The following is a 23,338-nucleotide window of genomic DNA, read 5'->3' on the forward strand; positions in this document are numbered from 1 at the left end:
ATGGGGCTCGGTCCACTGTGGGCAGAAAAGTTAGTTTCATCTCGCACGAGCGATGTCAAGTCTACAGGCTGCACGCGAAAATCTCACAATGGTAGGAAAATGTTGACGGAGAATCAAAGACAATAGGCGGTAAATGTACAGGCTGACGAGTAGCAATTTAGACTTATTTCACTCTCACCTGTTGCTGTGTGAGAAGTTGTGAGTTAAAGAGCTATTTAGTCGTCCAAGCTGCTTTGTATTGAAAAAACCTAGTTCATTGTGAATACAGGAACGTTGCAGAATTTGACTGATAATCGTGCTTTGAAGATGTGTGAAGTCTATAGTATTGCCAAACACACATTGAATTTTGGCTCAGTTAAAGTCCAGGTGTTAATTGTAAAACTGTGTTGCAAAGTGCTTTTATCTCCTGCTTTGTTTCTAATGCTGATACCTCCCTGGTACAGTAAAGATGATGGCTTCACTTTAGAGGATAATAGTTAACTGTAGTCAACCTCTAGGTAGAGGCTCTTAAAGTTATGCCATTTTGTCATATGGTATCTCAGCTAAGGCTCAGACAAAAACATTTTTGTTTTCATTAATTGGATGAATAAATCAACCCAATCAACCCTATGTCCCACATATTCACCCTATATACAGTGCTTAACAAATTTAACCCTAACCAAAGTAAGGTTTGTGCCACAGCTGCCCTAAACTAACAGCATGGGTAATTACCAAAATAATTTTTATGTTTCTCCAATGGTTAATACACCAATATGTAGAAGCTCTTTAACCCAAATGATGTTTTTAATGCTAAAATATCATTGTTATTGTTATCCATGAATTTTCAAATGTACTGATTTACAAAAAAACTGAAAAAAATAGTAAAGCACATTAATATTTCGTGATTAATGTGTCAAATTATAGTTATTTACTTGCATTCCTGAACAGAAAAATGAGTTTTAGTGGTTGAATGTTATGCTTGATTAATTTCTGACTTCTCAGAGAAGGCCAGTGAGCTGGCTCAAATTTGGGTGGATTCAGTTTGAAATCCCTCATTCCTGCTCAAAATGGTAAAACGTGGAGAGCTGACTGAAAATGAAAGAGTCCGCATTAAAGCACTTCATGATGCTGGATGGTCTTTGAGACAACTATAACAGGTGGTCTAATAAATTTGTTAAACACTGTATATTGTGCAGATAAGAATGCACATCCCTTTTAATTTGCCTTCATTCCTCCATGCCTTCATTTGATACACCAGTGTAAGCAGCATGTTGCCCATGTAATCATTTAATTTCTTTGTCTGTGTTGTTTCTATTTTTGTTCACAGCTGGTAAAAGGGCAATCCTGACTGCTCTGATTGTTGGCCTTGGTGAAAGGGCTGTTTGTACAGAGGATTGTGGATGAGAGACTTTGTACAGACAGGTGAAAAGTAAGTCATTGTCCATAATGTTAGACCCAATTAGAAGCATTCCTTAAAGGTACACATCAGGTGTCTTTAGTTCCATAATAAGAAATTGAATGCCATTACAAAAGAGTTTGCTCTCTAGGAATGCAGCTATAACCATAACAGAGGACCAGATGCCTATAAAGGTGACGTGTATGGTGATTCCATCTCTCTCTACACTATGGAAATAAGACGAAGCTCTTCAGCCAGTCTTTTATCCGTCCGAGTTGTGTAACTCCTGTACTTTCAGTCAGGAATGTTCCTCTGTAAACTTGCATGTGTCCATTTTATGTGCATGCCACTGTGTGGCTGCTCTAAGGTTGTGTTAATATAAGACATGTTTACATTCACTCTTGGGTTGATGCATAAAGTATAAATGTCAGTCAGGTATTTTGTGAATGAAAGAAACCCGAGCTGTGTGTCCCAATTCAAAAAGTTTTTCTTTTAAGGGGGCCAGTTTAAAAAAACAAAAACCTGTTTTAGGGTTTAGATTTGCCCATAAAATCTCATAAAGCTCTGATAAATGTTTTAAAGAGTTAATCTGTGTTTAAGGCCGCTTAAGTCAAATTTTTATTTTATAATACATTTTAATATGTGAAAATTAATATTTGGTATTTACATTATACACAATAAAATATGCAGCCCATATGTAAGATAAACCAATTAAAAGAAAGTATCAGTTTATGGATAGTTTTGAGGCATATCTGATTCGTCTTCAACAAAAATTCTTTGGCAAAAGGGAAACAATCCAAACCAGTGCATGACAAAAATGGTTACTTTGTCCTGTGAAAGCGCTGTCTTTACAAATAAAACAAATAGTTGACTATTCTCAGCACTAATCATCATTTAGCAAAGAAACAGTGGCAAGGAAAATTTCCTTAAATGGCAGAAACTATGAAGCAGGACCAGACTCATCTGCTGAAGCTGTGTTGGAGTTTAAAAAGGATAGAGGGAAATGCAGACAGAAGAAATAAAAAAAGGGCGTATTACAGAAAGAGAGAAGAGGAGGATGCAGAAAGTGAGAAAATAAGCAGAGCAACATCAATGAATGGGATAAATGTATGGCTGTCCTAGCCATAAATCTATATTTAAATGTTCTTGGATGTGTCTCTGTCAGAGATTAAGCTAACAGTATGTGAAGAATTATCAGTAATAACCATGTTTATCATAAGACTGAACATTCTATTATTAGCTGAGATGATAATGAAATGGAAATAACTTATTAAAAATAATGGACGTCATGCTGATGGTGGTGGATAGAGCAGTTGTAAATGAGTGGATCCACAGCTAAAAGCTGTCGATGTCCACAACAGAAGTAGTGTATTTGGTATTTGCAGGAACAATTATGTAAACTGATCAATGCAAGCATTGGCTAGCCTTAGCAATGATAATGGCGATGAAAAAAGTAATCAAAATTTAAGTTAAGCAGTTATTAAACTGACTTTAACTGCCAGATTGATAGCTGTAATAGATGTAAGGCTTATAAGTTGCAGTAAGCAGCAGCAATAGTGATTGGTTAAAATCTTGTAGTTTCCTTTATTAAATGACTAAATATGCAGGGTTGCAGCTCTGATATGGAACAAATGACAATTGTTTTCTTGTATCTGGTATTTTTAGGACAGCTTATCTCACAAAAAAAGGAGGAGTTGAGAGCCATCTTGGACCACTTTAACATTAAGGTATTTGCCCTCAGGATGGAAAAGGATGTTTTTGTGTGGGAAAGAGTAATCTGCTGCATTTGAATGACTTTTCATAATCATTACTGGGAACATTTAGCCTGTAGCTTCTTCAGACCGGCAAAACACGTTGTTTACTCACAATAAAGTCAAAGTAATGTCATTTTAGGGGTTATTGCTTTCCTTTGTAAACTTTGTTCCTGTAATCCGGCACCTGAGCCTTGGCTGTGCATGAGGAATCCTGCTTAATATTTTTGTGTTTATTTTATGTGATTAGTAATTCTAGGTTTACATGGCATCATAATCCCACCTGAAAGTTCTGGCCACATTTTGTTTTGTTTTCCAGCTGGATAACGCTGTAACTATTGTTAGCCAAGAAATTAGCAAACATTTCCTGCATTCAAAAAGTGAATCAGACAAGTATAAGGTACAGTGCATTTAAAAGAGTTGGATTTGTTGTTTTAATGAATCTTCATTTTTCAGTTTATGTTTTTGGCTGTTTTTATTCTTCTTTTGTAGTTCTTCTTGAAAGCGACTATGCTGGAACAAATGAGACTGGATTACAGCCACATCGAGGAGGCCAAAACGGTTGCAAAACAGAAGATGGAGGGGCAGCAGAGGGTACAGCTTTAAACACTGTTCTTGCTTTTTATCACATCAGGCCTTTAAAATCAGTCATTTACAGATGTTTTTTGACAGCCTTGTTTTCTCACAGAGAAATTTTAACCAGACACCAGAATGGTAATATTTACTAAATACATGCTTTTGTTTTTGAGTTTACTCCACTGGGATAATTATTAGCTCAAAGTTGAGCACTTTATTTGCTATTGTTGTGTGCATGTCTGTTTTTTAAATAAAGTGTCTTTTTCTTCCTTTCATGCTGGGTATTGGGATTTTACTCCCAGGGTATTGATTTGTTTGTGTATGAGTATTTTCACATACACAGAGGTGTATTTGTCAGAATGAATGATGCCTCATTTTTGTACAGTGTCTTTCACTTGTTTGTATTCAGTTTCTCAAGGACCTGAAGCAGGACTTTCTGCAGAAGAAAAAGAGGTCATCATTTGATGAGTTGGAGGTTTTGAGGAGACAGGAAAAAAAAGGCCATGGCGTTTGGTAAGACATTTTTTTGTTGTTTGAATCAAATTTGAAACCTCAATTATGCAAGACTGCATCTTTTCTCTGTCTAATTTATCACAACCTCCAGTGTGAAAATGTGTAAAAAGAAAGGAGAAACTAAACCAAAGAAAATGAAATATTTAAAAGACTGACATCCTAGGTTCTTTTATTCCAGTCAGCTGCATGCAGCTGTTGAAGTTGATGATTATTTTTTGTATTGCTGTTCAGGTCAATGAGAAAGAGTAGCTTATACAGAAGCTGAAGGAGGACATTGAAAAAGGGGAGCATAATAACAAACACCAGAACAACCTTCAGTTTTGTCAGGTGAGTCATAAGTGTTTCCATTCTGTTGAATATACAGAGTCTAATTAGAAATGTTGGAGCCCTTCAGACACTCACCAGCATACAAACCTACTGTCTGAACGTCAAGTAAGGACAATGCATTGTGATGTGTACAGTCACAGTCTAAGTAAAAAAAACACCTTCTAGCTGAAACTTTTTAGTTTTTACATGTTGGTTTTAAAGGTTCCTTTAACTCCAAAATGTAAATTTCAATGTTTCTACCCCCTAAATTGGCTCTAACTTATACATTAATTGTATTTGCTGCAAAAAAGGCATTACACATGGGAGAGATGCTGTGTACAGCCCCAATTCCCAAAAAGTTGTGATAATGTGTAAAATGTATAAAAAACATAATCCAATGTTTTGCAAATCTCATTTACCCAATAGAATAGAACATACACAACATATCAGATGTTAAAGCTGAGACTTTTTGCCACTTCATGAAAAATAGCTTATTTTGAATTTAATGGCAGCAATTCATCTAAAAAAAAAAAAGTAAGGATGAGGCTACAAAAGGCTAGAAGACTAAGCGGTGCTAATGAAAAACAGCTTGAGGAACATGTTATGACTAACAGGGTTATTTAGCAACAGGGCAGTAACATGACTGGGTATAAAACAGCATTTAGAGAGGCAGAGTCTCTCACAAGTAAAGATGAGCAGAGGTTTATCTGTGAAAAACTTTCTACAAAATTGTAGAACAATTTCAGAAAAATGCAAAGACGGAATATTGCACCATCTCCTGTACATGATTTCATCAAAAGATTCAGAAAATCTGGAGAAATCACTGCACAAGGTGTAAGGCCAAAGATCAATATTGAATGCTTATGAAAACAGGTATTTATTTGTACAGGAAATCACTGCATGGGCCCAGGAACACTTCTAGAGATCATTGTCTGTCGACACAGTTCACTATGCCATCCACAAATGCAAGTTAAAGCTGTATGATGCAAAGAAGAAGCCATTTGGCAGACCTGATCCTTAAATACAAAGATCATTCAAAGTGGACTTAGGTAAAATGGAAAACTGTTCTGTGTTCAGATGAATTAAAACTTGAAATTCTTTTTGTAAACCACAGACACCATGCCCTGCAGACTAAAGAGGAAGAGACCATTCAGCTTGTTATCAGTGCATGGTTTAAAAGCCCTTATCTTTGATGGTATGGGGTTGCATTTAGGGCCTATGGCATGGGCAGCTTACACATCTGGAAAGGCACTATCAATGCTGAAAGTATATAGAGCTTTTAGGGCAACATATGCTCCCATATGCTTTCGGGGCATAAAATGAGCAAGTATTTCATGAAATCTTAAAATCTCGGTTGATATGTTGTTGCTGATATGTTGTTTATGTGAATAAGATATGGGTTTATGAGATTTGTAAATTATGGAATTATGTTTTTTATGCATTTTATACAGAGAACCAACATTTTGGAAATGTGTTGCACTTTGCTGAAACCTGAAGCTTTTACTAGCCCTTTCTAAAGTGTGTTTCTCCAACAGCAGCATAACAAAGCTCCATCATAATTACATCATGTACATTAATCTTGATTTTGCAATAGCATGATATGTCATTTAATTGTGCTTTACAGTGTTGCAGAAGCACAAGACAGCACACTGTGTTAACAGCGTTAGCTTCTCACAGTCAGACATGCACACACACATAGTGCTGCTCTTTCTGCAGGCTCCCATCTGACCACTTGTAGGTCTCTGTTACTACTATTGATACTGAAGAAGGGGCCACTTTGTCTTCCCTTTACACTTCTGTGATATTCATCTTAAAGGTGAAATGCCCCAGAGGTGTACCATAACATCTGATCTAAAACTTTTGATACCTGTTTTTTTTTTTTTATTATTGAAAAGGTGGCTATGGTGTACTGGGGTAATTATACACCAGTATAAAGTGCTGAGACATGCAGCATCATAGATGCTCAAAACATGACAAGTTTGACAATTCCCTCATACACTAGGTATTTCAACTGTCTGCTTCACTGCACAGCATATGGTGGAAAATGTCACGAAACAGATCAGACGGACAGGATTTGGTGGTACTTTGTAATTGCTTTCTACTTTGCATAGCAAGGAAATTTGAGGAAAATTGGTAGTATACACCGAAAAAATACACTTTGTGGATTACTGGCTTGACTGGAAACACTCTTCAGTAAGAACGACAAGTAACAGGTGGAGGAAGGAGGAACAGCTTATGAGCTGTTGGTCTGTCCCACAGCAACTACTAGATAAACTCCATACAGCAAAAAAAGGATGGTACTAAAAGAGTGACACAGCTGCACAGAAACTGCATGCTGTGGACTCTGAAGAAATGGTTATCATCACAAAGCAGGATGGTTGAAGTTTTTTCCTCTTGGGAAACTCCAGAAAACAGACTGAAGCTTACATACTGGAGCATCTTACGTTCTAGATTTTGTGGTAAATATTTGGCCTTCAACTGGTCGTCTAAAAAGACCAACTGTTACAAACCAGTTACAAGATAACATGCTAATATACAACATCAACAAAGATGCTAACTATTCTTGCAACACTGAAACTTCTGGGAGCAGCTGGTTTCGTTGTATGAAACGCCATTGTTTAAAACAGTGGATGATTTTTACATTTCTTCTAGCCTGCCACACAAAGTTTCCATGAGAAGTTTTTGAACATTAACACTGATGCCTCCACATGACTGAAAAAAGCAAACAAACAATCATCAGAAATGTTTAAGATTTCTGTTTAGTCATATTTAATACCTTAAGCCCCTTCAGTGGGGTAGGCGCTAGGTAAGGCTATTGCGATACAGTCTTTGTTTATGTTTCCCACTTTGTCCATTGGAGGCACCAAAAACCACACAAAATGAGCATTCCCCATGGTAGTTTTAATATTTGGTCCATTCATTCGTTGTTTAGCAGTAAGAGCAAAAGCAAGCATTGCTCAGAATTTCTCAATAAATAAAGAAAAAGTAGGTTTGCCTTTAGATTAGTTACAGATGTCTGTTATAGTTTTTCTGAGGGTAAACACCAGCTGTGTATTACAAGTTTTATCACAATATATTTAATCTATTATTTAATTTGATATTTGCTAGATGTGCAGATGGTCTGGCAACCCATGTTCAGGTCCAGCCTGTGGATTTTTTGCCATCGTGTCCTCGTTTCTGTCTCTATCCACTGTTCTATCCCACTCATAATAAAAAGGAAAACAGCCCAAGATTTTGCTTCACTTCAGTTCTTTTCTTTACTCAGAGGGAGGTCAAACAAGCAGGAGAGAGACTTCAATGGGTCAAGCATCGTACTGACAGTTTGAAAGAGAAGCAGGCCACTCTGTTAGAGGACCGTCACAAGTTAAAAACACAAATGAAGACTGCCAGTGAAAGTGTCAAGGAACAGGAGGTATGGATTATAGATACCCAGTTCTGTGACAGTTCAGTTTTTGTCAAAGTATGCATAATGTATGTTAGGTAAAGTGACTTGTCTTTTCCCACAGCTTGTTTATTCCCAGGCTCAGACCAGACTCGAACTGTTAGAGCAGAAGCAAAAACTTCTTCAGGAGCAAATAAACACAGCCAAAACAAGGTAGGGGGTACTGAGGTCAAACAAAACCTCTAAATGAAAGCCTTAATTCAAAGACAAGCACGCAATTGATGGGATTTTTTCTCACACAGCAGCAGACTGAATAATGATGGAGAGACAGAGTATACAAGTCAGCAAAACAAAATATCCAGCCTGAAAAAGCAGCAAGCAGAGCACAAGAGTAAGTGCTTACAGCTGAATCAAGAGATTAAGAGCAGACATCAGGCACTTCTCAAAGATTGAGAAGAAGAAGACAAGCTGAGGTACGAGAAGGGGTATTTTCCCCCCTCACATGACTGTACTTACAATGGTGTGAGTGGGAGTGTAATTTAAAGGAGGGCCCACTTTAACAGCATTTTGGTGAATTATTCTGATGGAGACTTTTTTTTTCATATGGAGCAGATCAGATGAACAAAACATCCACTATTCCTATAGGAACAAACTGCTGCAGAAGAAGTAGCTCGTCGACATTCAAAAAAAGTAACTGAAACATTACGGAGAGAATTTACTGGACCTGCTTGATTCAATCTCTGGGGTGCGTGCTAATGGCCGCTTTTTCAAGACACCTGTTGGTCCCATAGGTAACTGTTTTATCATATTTTACCAGTTTTACCTTGCTTAGTCCTGAATTATGTTTAGTAGTATTCTTGCAGAAAGCTAAGATTGGCTCAGCTTAGCAAAAAAGCTGAAAACAAAAGGAAAAATGTAGCCTGAGTCTGTCCAAAGGTAAAAAAAAATATCCACTTACCATCACTAACAAAAATCAACTGAGATCGTATATCTCATGCAAAGTCAAAGATACAACATTTTGGTTTCATATAGGGCTATGTCTTGGCTGGAAGCAGCAGAGATTGGTATCTTCATTGAGTTTCAAAAAAGATGATTTTTTTTAGTCACAGTATTATACTTTAAAACAGGTTTTGTTATGAAAAATAAATATTATTGGTCTCTGTTTTAATGCAATCAGAGTAACTCTGTGACTAATGAGTGGTCATCAGAGTGACTGTGATTGTTGAGTGGTCATCAGAGTAACTCTGTAACTGTTGAATGGTCATCAGAGTAACTCTGTGACTGTTGAATGGTCATCAGAGTAACTTTGTGACTGTTGAATGGTCATCAGAGAAACTCTGTGACTGTTGAATGGTCATCAGAGTAACTTTGTGATTGTTGAGTGGTCATCAGAGTAACTTTGTGATTGTTGAGTGGTCATCAGAGTAACACTGTGATTGTTGAGTGGTCATCAGAGTAACTCTGTGATTGTTGAGTGGTCATCAGAGTAACTCTTTGACTGTTGAGTGGTCATCAGAGTGACTCTGTGATTGTTGAGTGGTCATCAGAGTAACTCTGTGATTGTTGAGTGGTCATCAGAGTAACTCTATGACTGTTGAGTGGACATCAGAGTAACTCTGTAACTGTTGAATAGTCATCAGAGTAACTGTGATTGTTGAATGGTCATCAGAGTAACTCTGTGATTGTTGAGTGGTCATCAGAGTAACTCTGTGACTGTTGAGTGGACATCAGAGTAACTCTGTAACTGTTGAATAGTCATCAGAGTAACTGTGATTGTTGAATGGTCATCAGATTGACTCTGTGATTGTTGAATGGTCATCAGTGACAGCCTGGGGCAGAATAGGTAGATTTGTTATGCTGTCAGTGAAGTGATGACACACAGTTAGAAAACAGATGTCAAATATTGGATGTAGAGTTGTATGAGAACTGATTTGGCTGTTTTGTTTCTGCTTTATCACCTCGTAACCATGTTCTTTTTTTTTGTCAAAGGACAAAAAACAAGCAAGGAGGATCATGCAACAAGATAGGCCCCCCTTAAACTGTCTTGTAGCCTACACAGCTGAGGGAGATCAGGTTTATCAAATCAGTTATTACTCCTCTGAACACAGCATGGCCAACTATCTCAGCAGAGATCTCAAGGCAGAAGTAAGGTAGTTGATATGCATGCAACATGAGCTGTGAAATAATATGATAAAAAAAACCCAAATACATGTTTAATCATGGTTTGAGGGAAGGAAAAACCCAGCCTGCAACACAAGTTTGAGATGACCTGGATTTAAACAGGAAATTATGGCTCAGTACTTAATCTTGTTGAACTGGTAAGTTAACATTAGTTATTAAAGCACACAGGAAAACTTGTGTATGTTAAAAAGCATTTATGTAAGAACCACAGGGAATCAACAAATCAACCCATTAGCAATCAAGATGCTCGGTTAACAGTAAGATATACACATTAACTGAACTAGGTGCTTTCCTAAAATTTACACTCCTTTGCTAGGCTAAGCAAACCGACTGCTAAAACAGTCTTTCATAATATCTCCTGATATGAGATTGGTGTTGAACTTTGCTTCTGTTGCTATAAAAGAATAAAAAATCAAGCCCAATGCTGAAAAACCATTCACTAACATTAAAGTGAGTTAGACTTGTTGACTTTCAGGGCAGATTTTCAAAAAAAACAAAAAACAAATACTCTCTTTGGACACACCTCCTTCATTCCCCACATCCATAATTCCTCTACTTTATCCCCAACCCCTACATCTTTTTTTACTTGCAAGTATCTGTGAGATGGACTTCAGCAGATCAGTCTCAAGAACAATATGCTCCTTGAAGTAGATTCACTTGTTTGCTGCTTATTTTTTTTTTAATCAAAGGAAATCTTTTTTTTCTGGTCTGGAAAGTCTGTATGTTCCCCTCCACTTGTATTCTTACGATGACACTTCAACACTGTGCCCTTAGAAACAGCTTCCTAAGTGAGCATGGCAATTTCTGTTCCCTAGTGTGGAAGAAGTGGTTCACTTAGAAGAAAAATACATATTTGTGCTTCTGAATGACAGAGAAGAAAGCTCAAGGAATTGGTATAAACATAAATCTAAGAACAATAAACCCAGAGGGTGTTAAGCAGAGGTCAATTTGCACAGTTGTCTGTTACAATGGTCGCTGTGTCAGATTAAGCAGTTACAGAGCCGTAAATTTGTGCCTTGACTTGACCGACAAACATTACAGTCTAGCCTTAAACCTGTAAATACTGAGAATGTTATATATAAATCTTTGATTATATCCTACAATATATTGACAGCCTTACTTAATGATACAATGTTTGCAGTATGTAGTACTTCCAGGTGATGCATTTGTAAAATTTGGTGCTTATTATTATTTATTGAGTGGGCAGCAGATTTACACACAATTTGTTATCTGCAAGGGCAGGATGGCCATTGGGAGGTTTAGTAGGACTCCTGAGCAGCCAAATCTTAACAGTTCACATAGCCAGTGGTCTTAAAATGACCGTGGTGGCTGCTGATCTGTATGTAGACTCCTTTATCTCTTAACTGAAAGATCAGGGGCTTGAACCCCTGCAATAATTTACATGTCAGTGTGCCCTTTGGCAAGACACTTAACCCAGTGTCTCTTACTGCTGCGTCCGTGTTGTGTGAATTGGCATATTGATACGTATGGACTAATACTCATTTTAGTTAAATCTGATTGGCTCATGCAGGCTTATGACATGAACCGAAAGTTTTTGCAGGTGTCTGGAGCTGTGAAACTTAAAATCTGTTAAAATGGAGCAAAGAAAATAAATAGGTGGTGCTGAAAGTATGAGGATTAAACAACACAAAGTGTTTGTACAATATGTATTAAAATGTGCAAAATTTACAGGGATTTTCTGTGGTGGAGGGGCCAAGACAGGCTACTGATAATGAGGCTGGACCAAGCAGGGAAGTGCATGTAGGCATATCATGATGCAGTGTTAATTTTGGCAGCTTTTTTAGATTTAGTGAGTCTTTGGATTAAAATGTCCTTTAGTTTTAGTCACACTTAAGTCGTTTTTTGCCTTTATAGTTTTAGTCTTGATTTAGTTATCAAAAAACGTTTACAGTTGTACAGTTTAGGTCAGTAAAAAGTCTTACATTTTAGTCTTTAATTCTGGTTAAAATGTTTGTTCTCTTGAAATAATTTTTAAAAAACAGATTGTTAAATAAGTATAACTGTAAAACCCTCATATTACTACACTATCAATACTTTTGTTGGACTTTTTGTTCCTAAAAAAATCTATTTTTGGCTAATCTTAGTCTTCTGTTGTTCATGGAAAAGAAGTAGCTGGCTAACATCATCTCATAGTTTCAGTCAACAAAATTAACACTGTTATGATGATGAGGAAGAACTGGGGGAAAGTGGGCAAGTGTAAGGCATTCTAAATATTGGCAGGAAAAGGAAAAGTGAGATTTGATTGTTTATTTATCTTACATTTTCATCACACAGAAATAAGGAACTCCCTTACGTGTGGAATAGTGCTGACATTGCACGGGTTTCCATATGGTGAATTTCACCAAACACTATTTTCTATGAGGGAAAATATATATATATTTGGTGCCATGCGCAAAACACACAACAAAACATTAGGGCCTATCAAAAAATCCCAGGCTGAATTTTTTGTTACTTTATCCTTGCATATCCATCCACGAGTACCTCAAAAAACACGTATAAATATATCAATGATTTAAATAAACCCTACAACAGACCAGATACATTCTGATGTAACTCTCTTAATGATAACAAATAACCCTGTTTTTCAGTTTCTAACCTTTCATTAAGAAAGACTGTGTAATATTGTCAGCATTATCTAACTGTGCCCATTTTATTGCATCTCTTTTGCCATTTGGAGCAAAAAACTCTAATTAATATTCTTTTTAAAGCTTTACTCTTTGTCAAATGGAAACCTGAGTCTGTAGTGCTAAGAAGTGTTCAAAAAGCCTCTTATTTGATTCTGATTTTTGTCGACTGTGTGGAGTTATGAGTGGAGATAAAAATGCCTCCTGCCTGTCACAGTGAGTTGGAGTCAGAGCTGGAGAATCAGCAGGCTCAGCTGTCCAGGGTTCAGCTCCAAAAAAACTTCCGTGTCTAAGGATATTCAGGAGAGAGAGAACAAGCTGAACACCACCACTGTGACCCTGAAAAAGACTCAAGTCAGTGAACCGTACTCTTATGATTTGCCCCAAAATGTCTTCTGACATTAATGCTTCTCTGAGAACTATTTCATTTCACTCTTGTTCTTGTGATTTTCCTTTTTTTTTGTAGTCTGGAGACAAGTTAATTTTATTGCTGCTGTTGTTATCAGAAGGGTCACTGCTGAAAATTGTGTGATCATTCTAGTTGTTTTCCAGGCCTCTGTGAATCAAATCAAGGCAAAAATATCAGAGCTACAGACTGCTGTAGAGGAACACATGGATGACATCAGCTCCTTGGTGATCATTCATTCTTTCATTGAAAACAGACAGAAATGCTATCATGGATTATGTAAGTTTAATATTTTTTCAATGCATGTTGCAGGAAGAAGTTGGCCAAGAAAACCTTGAGAAGATAATTGCAGAGAAATGGCCTGTTCATGAAGCAAAGATTGAGCTGGATAAACAACGAGAAAAAGCTGAGGAAAAGGAGTTTGAGGACTCTTCTGTTTGGAGACAGATTCATCAGCTTTGAGAAGAAATGGAGCCTTTAGAGGTGCAGTAGATTTTGGTGCTGTATCACTTTATTAAGAGGCCTAAAATAATTCAACAGAGGTCACTTCTTATTTTTGCAATTTTTTTTTTTTTGGTGACAGTTACAATGAACATTTTATTTTATTCACCCAAAGGATGAACAAGAAAAGTTGGAGGCTGATTGTGCACAGCATCAACTCAACCTTGAGAACCATGAGAACAAACTGAAGGTTCATAAAGACAAAATCCAAGCTATGAAAAGTGACCTCACCCAAAAAGAAGAGGAATTACACGTAACAAGATCTATACTACAGTAATAAAAGTAAGTGCTCACATGTGCTGTAACTTTTCCATTGACCTTATGCATTATTTGAATGCTTAAGTATTATAGTATAGCTATGATAAGCTAAACAGATCAACTAACAGTTTGTAAACCCAGCCAAAGAGATGATTTACTGCCTCTTAAGAGCTGTCTCCAGTAAAACTTGACATGCTGTCATCAGAGCTTACATGTGATGACAGAAACGTGTGGCCGAAGCCTCAGAGAAGTGTCCTGAGCAGCACTAGGTGACCAGCAGCGTCAAGAGCATCGACGAAGAAATCACTTGGCTGAAGAAGAAAATCGAAGTGTTTGAGAGCACCTATGGAAAGAAGGAGGAGGTGAACAGGTGAGAAATTGCTACTTTTCTGAAATAGACAGATCAGCAGGTAGAGCTAATTTTTATTGGTTGAACCTTGTGTGCAGCTTTTAGTAATAATTTGTCAGATTGTTAGTAATATATCACAATTAAAGTACATGCAAAATGTTAAATGCCTGTTGGACATAAAAAAAAGAAAATATTGCACTTCACCACCCTGCAATTTGTTACTTTACATTTTAAGATTTAGGAAAACAAACCACAAGTATTGATGTGATGTGTCACATTACATCAGTGTGGTGCCTTTTTTAGAGATTCATTAGTGAATGAAGTCACTTCAATCTTAAAAAACCTTGACCAACTTCCGTAAATGGTAAATGGACTTGAGCTTGTATAGCGCTTTTCTAGTCATCTAACTACTCAAAGCGTCATGCTTTACACTGCAGGTCCCACCCATGCACACCCCTTTACTCCACATTCACATGCTGATGGGTGGCTACTGTGTAGAACTGGCCATCAGTATTAGCTTATTCCATTTTTACGCAACCATAGCCATTTACCTGGCACTGGCGAAGCAATGGGAGAAAATGGGGGTTAAGTGTCTTGCATAAGGACACATTGACATGCAACTGGGGATCAAATATAAACTGCAAAAAGAATTGGACAAAGCTTGTGTGACGTCGTTTGATTACAACAGACGGACTCAAACAGCTTTTGAAGCTAATCCGCGGGCTTCCATATTGATATTGCCATACTTTGGATCAACCTAATGGCAGACAAGAGCCCGCCCACTGATTTAGTAATATGATAATACTTTATCGGATATACATATAACACTCAAATTTTCATCTTTTTGCATACAGTACTTTAACCTTTGATAACTTAAAGACACAATATGTATTATTTTTTGCAATGATATATCTTAATGTAGAAGTGAGCCTTCTTATGTTACATTTGTTTTTTTAGCTGTTAGATTATCTCAAATATTTCCTAAAGTTTTCAAAGACAGAACATTTCTTAATTTTTTAAAATTGTAACAGGATGTGTCTTGTTGTGGTGGCTGCCATAGGTTGCAAGTTCAATCACCCAAACCCACCCCCATAACATGAAAGCACCAACTTTGCAATTTCAAGCCAGCTCTACAATAGTCGCTTTCAGCACACGACCATCGTGCATGATTTATGTGCTCACACTATACGGTCTGATGGTTATGTATGACCTGAGTGCTTGAACTGTACCAGTGAAGTCAAGTTGGACTATGACAAAAATCTGTGCAGTTTCCTTTGAAAAAGTCTCAAATACTTAGGTTGAAGTTGTATTTAGTCATCTCCTTGCTCTCTCTCTCCAACTATCTCTTTCACTATCAAACACACACAAACAGCACACACACCATCCATGTCAGCTGGAGGTCCATGTGTAGAATATTTGCTGTTCCTTGATTTCCTTTATTACAGCAGGGAAGGTTTTTTTTTTACAAAAAGGTAAAAATACCCCACAGTTGAGGTTTCTGCTCGTCAGGCCATGGTTGGCAGTCATATCCCTCTGTGCACAGCATGACAAACAACACACGGTCCGACTTCCAGGCAAGTCGTAGGACTCGAAATTGGTGGCTGAGTCAGATGAAATTCATACAGTGTACGCCCGGCTTAAGATCGCACTTTTGCGTTCACAATGGAAGGGGTCCCGTAATGCACATTTGTGCTGGAAGCAACGTTAGACTGTATGCTCATCCAGGAAATGCTTCCAGTGGGAACACAGAATGGCACTTTAAAGCGCATATCTCCCTTATTATAAGAAGTTTATGAATGGATACAAAATGTTAATTTACTATTTAGTAAATTTGCCTTACAAGGTGCCATTTTTACTGAACAGAGTCCTGAACAGAGTTCAAAACAAGAAGTAAACAGCCGTGATGGACTTAGCTGGGCAGCTTGGTCTGTACTCATCGCATTGTGTTATTGTTTTGGTTTTAAGCCCCCTGGTGGTGAAATTCCCCTTACTGTGCATTTAACTGTTACCGACAGACACCTTTAGTTTTATACCCTTAAAACCCCTACCAGAATCAAGTACTATGCTCTAAAACTGAACTATGATTTCTAAAGACGGCACAACAATATTGTGGACTACTGTGTCTCAGAAATAGTTGGTCACCTCTCAACTGTAGGGTCGAGGGTTCAATCCCCAACTCCTACGGTCACATTTCACATTTAAATGGCAGGCTTGTGCAAAGATTCCAGTCAATGGGATGCAGTTTCTATCCAGCCATCAATAAGACCATTTGGTTGAAAAAAAGAAGCCAAGACAAGAACAGAGAAGATGTAATAGAGCTCTATCTAAACCATCCCCAGACTCTGGTAACAGAAACTTAAAAAAAAAACAAAAACCCTCTAATATAGAACAGACTGCCCTGATATGAACTTCCAAACATTTATGAGAGCTTATGAAACATTTTTATGGCCTGATTTTGATTTATAATGCAGTTTATTTTTATTTTTGAATTGCTGCTTTTATCTTAGTCAAGGGTCTCTGCACTGCCCGATGAATGATCTCTCCACTCATGATCAAAGCGTGTGTTAAACATAGCTTAGCCAACCAGTTAACTGAGTTTATATTCTGCAGCACAGCTTCAAAGGTTTTAATGTAGAAGAAGAGTTATAGCTGTCTTGCATCATTCTGCCTCATCATGTCTCTGCGTTTCAACTGTAGTTATCTAGTAAGACAAATTTATGTTTCCTCCCGCTGAGGTTCAACTCATCCACTGAGACTCCTTCTGCCACTGAGTCTTTTCAACTGGATACTTCAATCTGATCTTCCCGTTGGCCATCGCTAAATCATCTTGTGGCCTTATTCTAGAATAAGAAAAAAATTAGGCTAGGCCATTTTCTGTCCTGTGCCCTCATTAGGGAGTACACTGAGGCCCGGGATCTCTATGAACAGAAAACCAGGCAAATGAAAGATCTGCAGCAGTTCATCGATCGACTGGATAGTATCATGTTAGACAGGAAGAAGAGATACAAAGATATGCACAGGTAAGTTAAAAAAAATCCAGAAATACATAACTTAGGCAACTTTAATCTGATTTTCTTTCCTCTTCTTATAGATGCCTCTCCCTCAGATGCAAGTATTACTCCAGTAACTTTGTGGCAAAGGTGAACCTCTGTGGCTCCAGGATTTTTGATCACACCAATGAGATGCTCTCAATCTCAGTATGTCTTCTGCAATCTATTAGTTGTTTGTTTTCATCAACATTTACTCAAAATCACATCAAATCAAGGACAAAGGGCATTCATGAAGTCCCTCTCATCATTTCCTGTCAATTCACAGTAATTCCCTTAAATAGTCCTTTTAAAAGAAACCCTGGTACTGATACTTCTTTTGAATTAACTCTTGCTGTGCTGTCAGGGTTCCTGTCTGTCTTTAAAAAAGCCCCAAAAGGTTTGAAATAATATGTTCAACACTAGTCATAGAATATCAGAAGAAGTCTTATTTTTACTCATTAGAGGACTCTTATTTTAAAAAGGCAGTTTGACTGAGACATGTCTGCATACGTAATTGTATATGTAATCCAATCTAAATTAAGTTAGCGTTACACAATTTTTTCTTTTTTTCTGTGCATTTGCTCATTTATGTGAAAATTCACATTTACTGCAGACGGTACATTTCTGATGGCAACCTTCACAGACTGTTCATATGGGGCACAGTATATCTCAGAAAGGAAGCGCCATAATTTTCCCGTACAACTCATTTCCAGTTTTACATTTTTTCCCCTCAAATTCAGTCTGGCATTTACAGTTATTAAATATCTAATATGAAATGTAATGAAATACGCAGTTTACACAGATAACGTACCTACGTAGCTTACATAGCTACTATTTGAGCTAAGCTTTAGCTGTGTTAGCTTTGTAGCTACATTAGTTACGTAGCTACGTTAGCTACACAAGCTGTGTTAGCTACCCAAGCTATGTTAACTACGTAGCTCCTTTATCTATAGCTAGGTCAGCTTTAGCAACGACAGCTGCACAGATAACGTAAATATGTAGCTTATGTAGCTGTTTGAAAGCTTAGCTTTAGCCCTGTAGTTAGATAGCTTTATTAGCTACGTAACTACGTTATCTACATGGAGGACAAGATTTTTTCCTGTGAGCAGACTGTTTACTTGGCTTTATTAATGTTTTGTAATCAAGTTTTGCAGATTGTGTTTTTGACTTTTAACTTTGGTCTCCTAACCATTGCTTCAACCCTCACCCTAACTCTAAATGGAAGTTTAATCCGATTTTATTTTGAAAGTTTAACATGTATTTTTGTTCTAAGATAAAAGGCATCTCAGATTAACCTTCTGGTCTACAGCCAGACTGTCTTGAGCTTTTTCAGCATCTCATGTTCACATTTATGGGATGCAAACAAGAGAGGAATGGGGATGAAGCTAGGAAAAAATAAACTTGAAATATTTAGCTTTTAAATGAAAAAAAAAAAAAAGAAATTGTTGGCAGGGGTTTAATCATCATGAGATTGAGAATATTTTTTTTTTTATACTTGGTGTAATAGGAATCAAATCTGTTGAGTTTGGTAATGATAAAAGCACAAACTCTGCATGGACCAAAAAATGCATTAATCTTCCATGTATTTTTCTTCAATTTGGTCTTTAAAAGATCTGAAAAGTCTTAAACTTGATTCTAGAAATTTTGCAGCAGCCTCGCCTAGTTTAGCTCGATAGATAAATTACTCCTCCCATGTAGAGCGGCTGTGGTTCTCAAAGCAGCACCTCAGCCTCAACTCCCATCCTCAGCTATTTACCACATGATCCCTCACTCTCATCCCTGGTTCTGCTTCACCTTCCTCTAAAAGCCCAAAAACTAATCTTGAAAAAAAGTCTTCAACATATAAGAAAGTAATAAATACCAAACTTGTTGGTGTAAAGGTGTGGCCTTCAGACAGGGAGGATGATGCTTTAAGTGACACGAGGTCGCTGTTAGGTGGCGAGCGCTCCTTCTCCACCGTCTGCTTCCTGCTCTCCCTGTGGGAGATCACAGAGTCGCCCTTCAGATGTCTCGACGAGTTCGACATCTACATGGTGAGCACAGAAGCATCAGTGTTAACTCACACATACACAATGAGAACAGAGATAGATGCCAATTAAAAGTACCTTCTCTGTAGGACATGCACTATCACAAAATCTCTCTGGATCTCCTGGAGTTGTCTTGGCGGCAGAAGCATCAACAGTTTGTCTTCATTAGTCCCCTCACCACCAGGTGACGCTCTTCTTATTATCTCTAACCTTTACCTGTGTATGTTACATAACCCCACAGCCTAATAAATAAAGAGAAAAACAGGCACTTCAAGCATGAAAATGTAAAGATGAGGAAGGAAATACTAAAAAAAACACCCTTTATAATGGCCACATCATTAAAAACCGACATGTATATGGCTGAGAGACTCTGTTTTTTCATAGACCTACATAGTTAAAACATGTTGGCTTTTTAAATTATTTGGCCAGTATAACAAAGACTTTTGAAGTATTTCCTCTCATTGTTTTACATGTTTATGCTTTGAGTGCCTGGTTTCCTCTTTTTATAATGGTCATAATTTTCTCTGTCTTCCAAGACGTCCCAGCTTTGTTTTACATTTCTTCCACTTCAACCACACTGAGCAGCCAGTCATCCCCCTTTTAACTTTACAGCTTTGTTTCTTGTCTACTGACTGAAGTTTGCCCTGTTACAGTGCTGATCTTTGAAAGTAGGAAGCTGAAATCCTTCACTTAACTGAAATTCTTACAAAAGTAATTATGAGGCCATCATTATTTAATTGTATTTATCACGCCATACTTTATCCTAATGTATGGTACACTCTCAAAAGAAAATTGTGGATAAAGTTCTTTCAACTCAAGTTAACCAGTTGCCAGAAGCTAACTTGAGTTGCAGCTTGTTAGCTTTATTTAAGCTGATTCAGTTGCTTGTTACCACTTAAGCGATTTTTAAAAAGTTTTTCCACAGTATTCCTTTTTACAGTGAATCATATTATTCTATTCCATATCATATATTATTGTACCATATTGCACCGTATTACACTCTATGGTACCCTGTCACAATGTACACTATAATATCTTACTCTAACCATCTGGTTATGATCTATCATATTGTATTGTGTCCTGTTGTATTGTACTTTGCCATGTCATACTCTATTCTATCGTATTGTACTCTGTTGAGTCATAACATATGATATCATATTTTTTTGTTACATATGTTGCAATATAATACTGTTTTAAATGAAATTAGAATAAATTCCTGGTATGTCTTTTTTATGCATCTATAAAAATTGACTCTTCAGTATGCTGGATTTTAATCACATCCCCCTTACTGTGCGTTTTTTCAGCTATTTGCCTAAAACCAGCCTCATCAAAATCCACCGCCTTCAGAATTCAGATGAAGTTCATAGTGAATGAGAAGATGCCTGAGGGTGCACTTTTCTGCTAGTTTTAAGCCCACAATTCCAACAGATGTTGCAAATAGTGCTGAAGTTAAAATCAACACAGATGTGTGCATTTCATGTCTTGTGCTTCATAGCTCTTATGATTTTAAGTGTTTTAATTTGATGTTTTTGGTCTTTTGGTGAAATGTTCGGCACTGACTTGCATTGCCATTTTAACTTTAATATCATCTCATGCCACCATTCTTAGAAATGTTAAGCCTTTTACTTAAAATATTTTCTTGTACAACAAATTAATTAATACATTTTAGAAATTTTACTTTTTACTTTAGGTTTTACTTTAAAAACTTGCCTCAACTTGACAGTGTTCATTTTTACACATCAGGCAATTTGTTATTGAAGTAAACTGCTTGTCAGTGACTAAAACTGATCATCTATTCTCCCTGTTACATAAGCTCTATTTAGTTCTCTTCATTGTTAAAGACCGTTTCTGTAGCAGCATTTATATGATACAACAGTAAAGACTCTTCTATTGTTACAGTAAACCTTTTGCATAAGCTAAACACCATTGTATCTGTCATACTTTTCACACTCACACAATCAGCTATTACTTAGGCTTTCCATCCGTTCATCCACATTGACACACTCTTAAATACCGCCGCTCTGATTCCCATTAATTACACCTGCTCCACTGTGTCTTTTGAAAAAGCCCGGTGATGGTTTATTCATTTTAATCACTACAGAATAATTTTTGGGTGCAACACATGCCACATGTATAAAAGAATACAGTCACTTGTATTATGATTTTTCATATTTGATAGAAACATTTACTAGACAAAGAATCTGACTCAGTGACTGGACTGAAAATGTATAAATAAATATTGACATTAATAATGTGAGGGTTGGTTTCAGTTTGTGTAACAGACAGAACAGTGAGAAGCTTCTGCAACCTCCACTACTGTAAGTGCACTACAAGCAGACTCTCAGTCCATGCTTGCATAGCCTAGAAATTGGGACACAAAACTTTTGAAAGAGAGTTTCTGCCTCAAGTTTAAAGCCACATTATCATTCAGCTGTCGTCTCGCACTCCAACACTCTTTCAAAAGCTTTGTCACACACTTCACTTGAGGGTCCTGCATCTTTAATGATTGTTGCGAACGGAATAGATTAGAAGATGAGACCTTTCGATAAAAAGTTTCTCCTTACAAAAAAGTTTTATAAGTAGGAATGCAGTGTGTCCAGTAAACATATATGAGGCTTTTTAAACCCCTTTTTGCTGCATTGGAAGTGGTGCTCCTCTCATGAGGTCCCCAGCCAAGAGAGCGAGCTCCAAGCAATAAGGTCAAAAGCCGAGACTGTACTCATTTTGCAGTGCTCTTTCTTTTCTGTAAACATGTTGATATGTACTGAGTTAAGTCATTTAAGTCGAAGTCAAAGAAGCAGCCAGTATAAGAAGCCAATTTGGATCATTTGTGGGGAATAATGGATGAGTACTGTGCCTAATGACAATGGTAATTTCCTCTAGTTAAAGCGGCAGCAGTACAGTAAGTTCATAAAGAAAAGCTGCTCCATTTATATATTTCTGCTCATCCTAGAAGTCACTGAAGCAAAACAGAACACAACGCTAACGTGAAAGCTCTTCCTCGGAGATTAGCCCACAACTGCAACCCAAATATATTCCAAAAAAAACTCAAGTGTCACACATACACGTGTATCAAATGGAGGGAAGCATGCTCCCACGTTACTGGAGGTGAACAATGAGAGTCTGATGAGTCACATACTGTACATCCCATGCAACAATACTAAATGAATTCTGGAGGGTTTCTCTTTTATAACCACCTAAAGATGCAAAAGGTAAGAGATTATATTTTTTGACACATAATATATGCATGCAAAGAACCTACTCTTCTTGGTTCCATCATGTGAAAACATCTGGAACAGACAGGAGCCTCTCTATTCTCCAAGAGCTCAACAAGTCTGGATAGTAGAGACGGTTACAATTATCATAGGAATTATTGTTTTGTTACTATTATGTAAAGCGTACAGTAGTTGCAGCAGTGAACACTGGGGATCCTAAATACTGCAGGAACATAATTTAATGCAGTGCTCCACTGATATACAAGCTAAGGTTGAATGAGAATGTATAGGGTTACTGTGCACAAATCACATTGGCATGTTTTGAAATAGAAATGTATGATATCTTATAGCTATATTCAAAATTATTCAGCATTTGACATTCTCATGCATACAACCACAAGAAGCGAGTCCATTGAAAAATAGTCCAAGCATTGTTTTTTTCCTGTGGAAATGGCAGAGAACCTAATGAGACATTAAAACATGTGCTGCTGTCCAGAGTGTGTGGATTACAGACGGGGAAGAGGAGTGAGCAGGGAGGGCTCACTTCTGCATGTCACACTGCAACAGCAGCACGATGGACGGGTCACTCTTCGCCGCCTCTTTGAACTCCTCCAACGAGATCTGGTCGTCGTTGTTCTTATCCATTTTGCTGAAGATCTTGTCCACCCTCTGCTCTGGTGTCAAACCATCCTCGTTCATCTTCATCATGATCACAGTGCCCACCATTTTGTAGATTGCCTGTGGGTGAGTTGCAGAGAGAAATTAGCACAGGACTGCTTCTTATGTAACCCAGTGAAGCGTAGCTCGATTGTTCATTTGTTCAT

The 23,338-nt window shown here is 37.4% G+C and overlaps 2 protein-coding genes across 2 annotated transcripts in view; one reads left to right on the top strand and one right to left on the bottom strand.

Annotated features, from left to right (window-relative positions):
* Positions 1-21,347, top strand: smc6 (structural maintenance of chromosomes 6). Its single transcript, XM_041813196.1, is given in 24 exon segments — positions 1-91; positions 1,307-1,363; positions 1,366-1,401; positions 3,041-3,102; positions 3,446-3,526; positions 3,619-3,720; positions 4,112-4,210; positions 4,447-4,542; positions 7,787-7,933; positions 8,028-8,116; positions 8,206-8,376; positions 8,603-8,694; positions 9,954-10,053; positions 12,947-13,004; positions 13,006-13,083; positions 13,282-13,362; positions 13,448-13,618; positions 13,752-13,889; positions 14,119-14,264; positions 17,138-17,263; positions 17,335-17,440; positions 19,153-19,305; positions 19,389-19,483; positions 20,604-21,347. Coding segments are annotated over 24 exon segments (2,445 nt in total). The 3' UTR covers positions 20,674-21,347.
* Positions 21,339-23,338, bottom strand: part of vsnl1b (visinin-like 1b) — a 7,948-nt gene continuing 5,948 nt past the window's right edge. Inside the window, exon 4 of the mRNA XM_041811937.1 lies at positions 21,339-23,252. Within this exon, the coding sequence (XP_041667871.1) occupies positions 23,055-23,252 (198 nt within the window). The 3' untranslated portion in view covers positions 21,339-23,054. The remainder of the gene's footprint in view (positions 23,253-23,338) is intronic.

The sequence above is a fragment of the Cheilinus undulatus genome, linkage group 18, assembly GCF_018320785.1.
Source record: "Cheilinus undulatus linkage group 18, ASM1832078v1, whole genome shotgun sequence".
Classification (NCBI taxonomy): domain Eukaryota; kingdom Metazoa; phylum Chordata; class Actinopteri; order Labriformes; family Labridae; genus Cheilinus; species Cheilinus undulatus.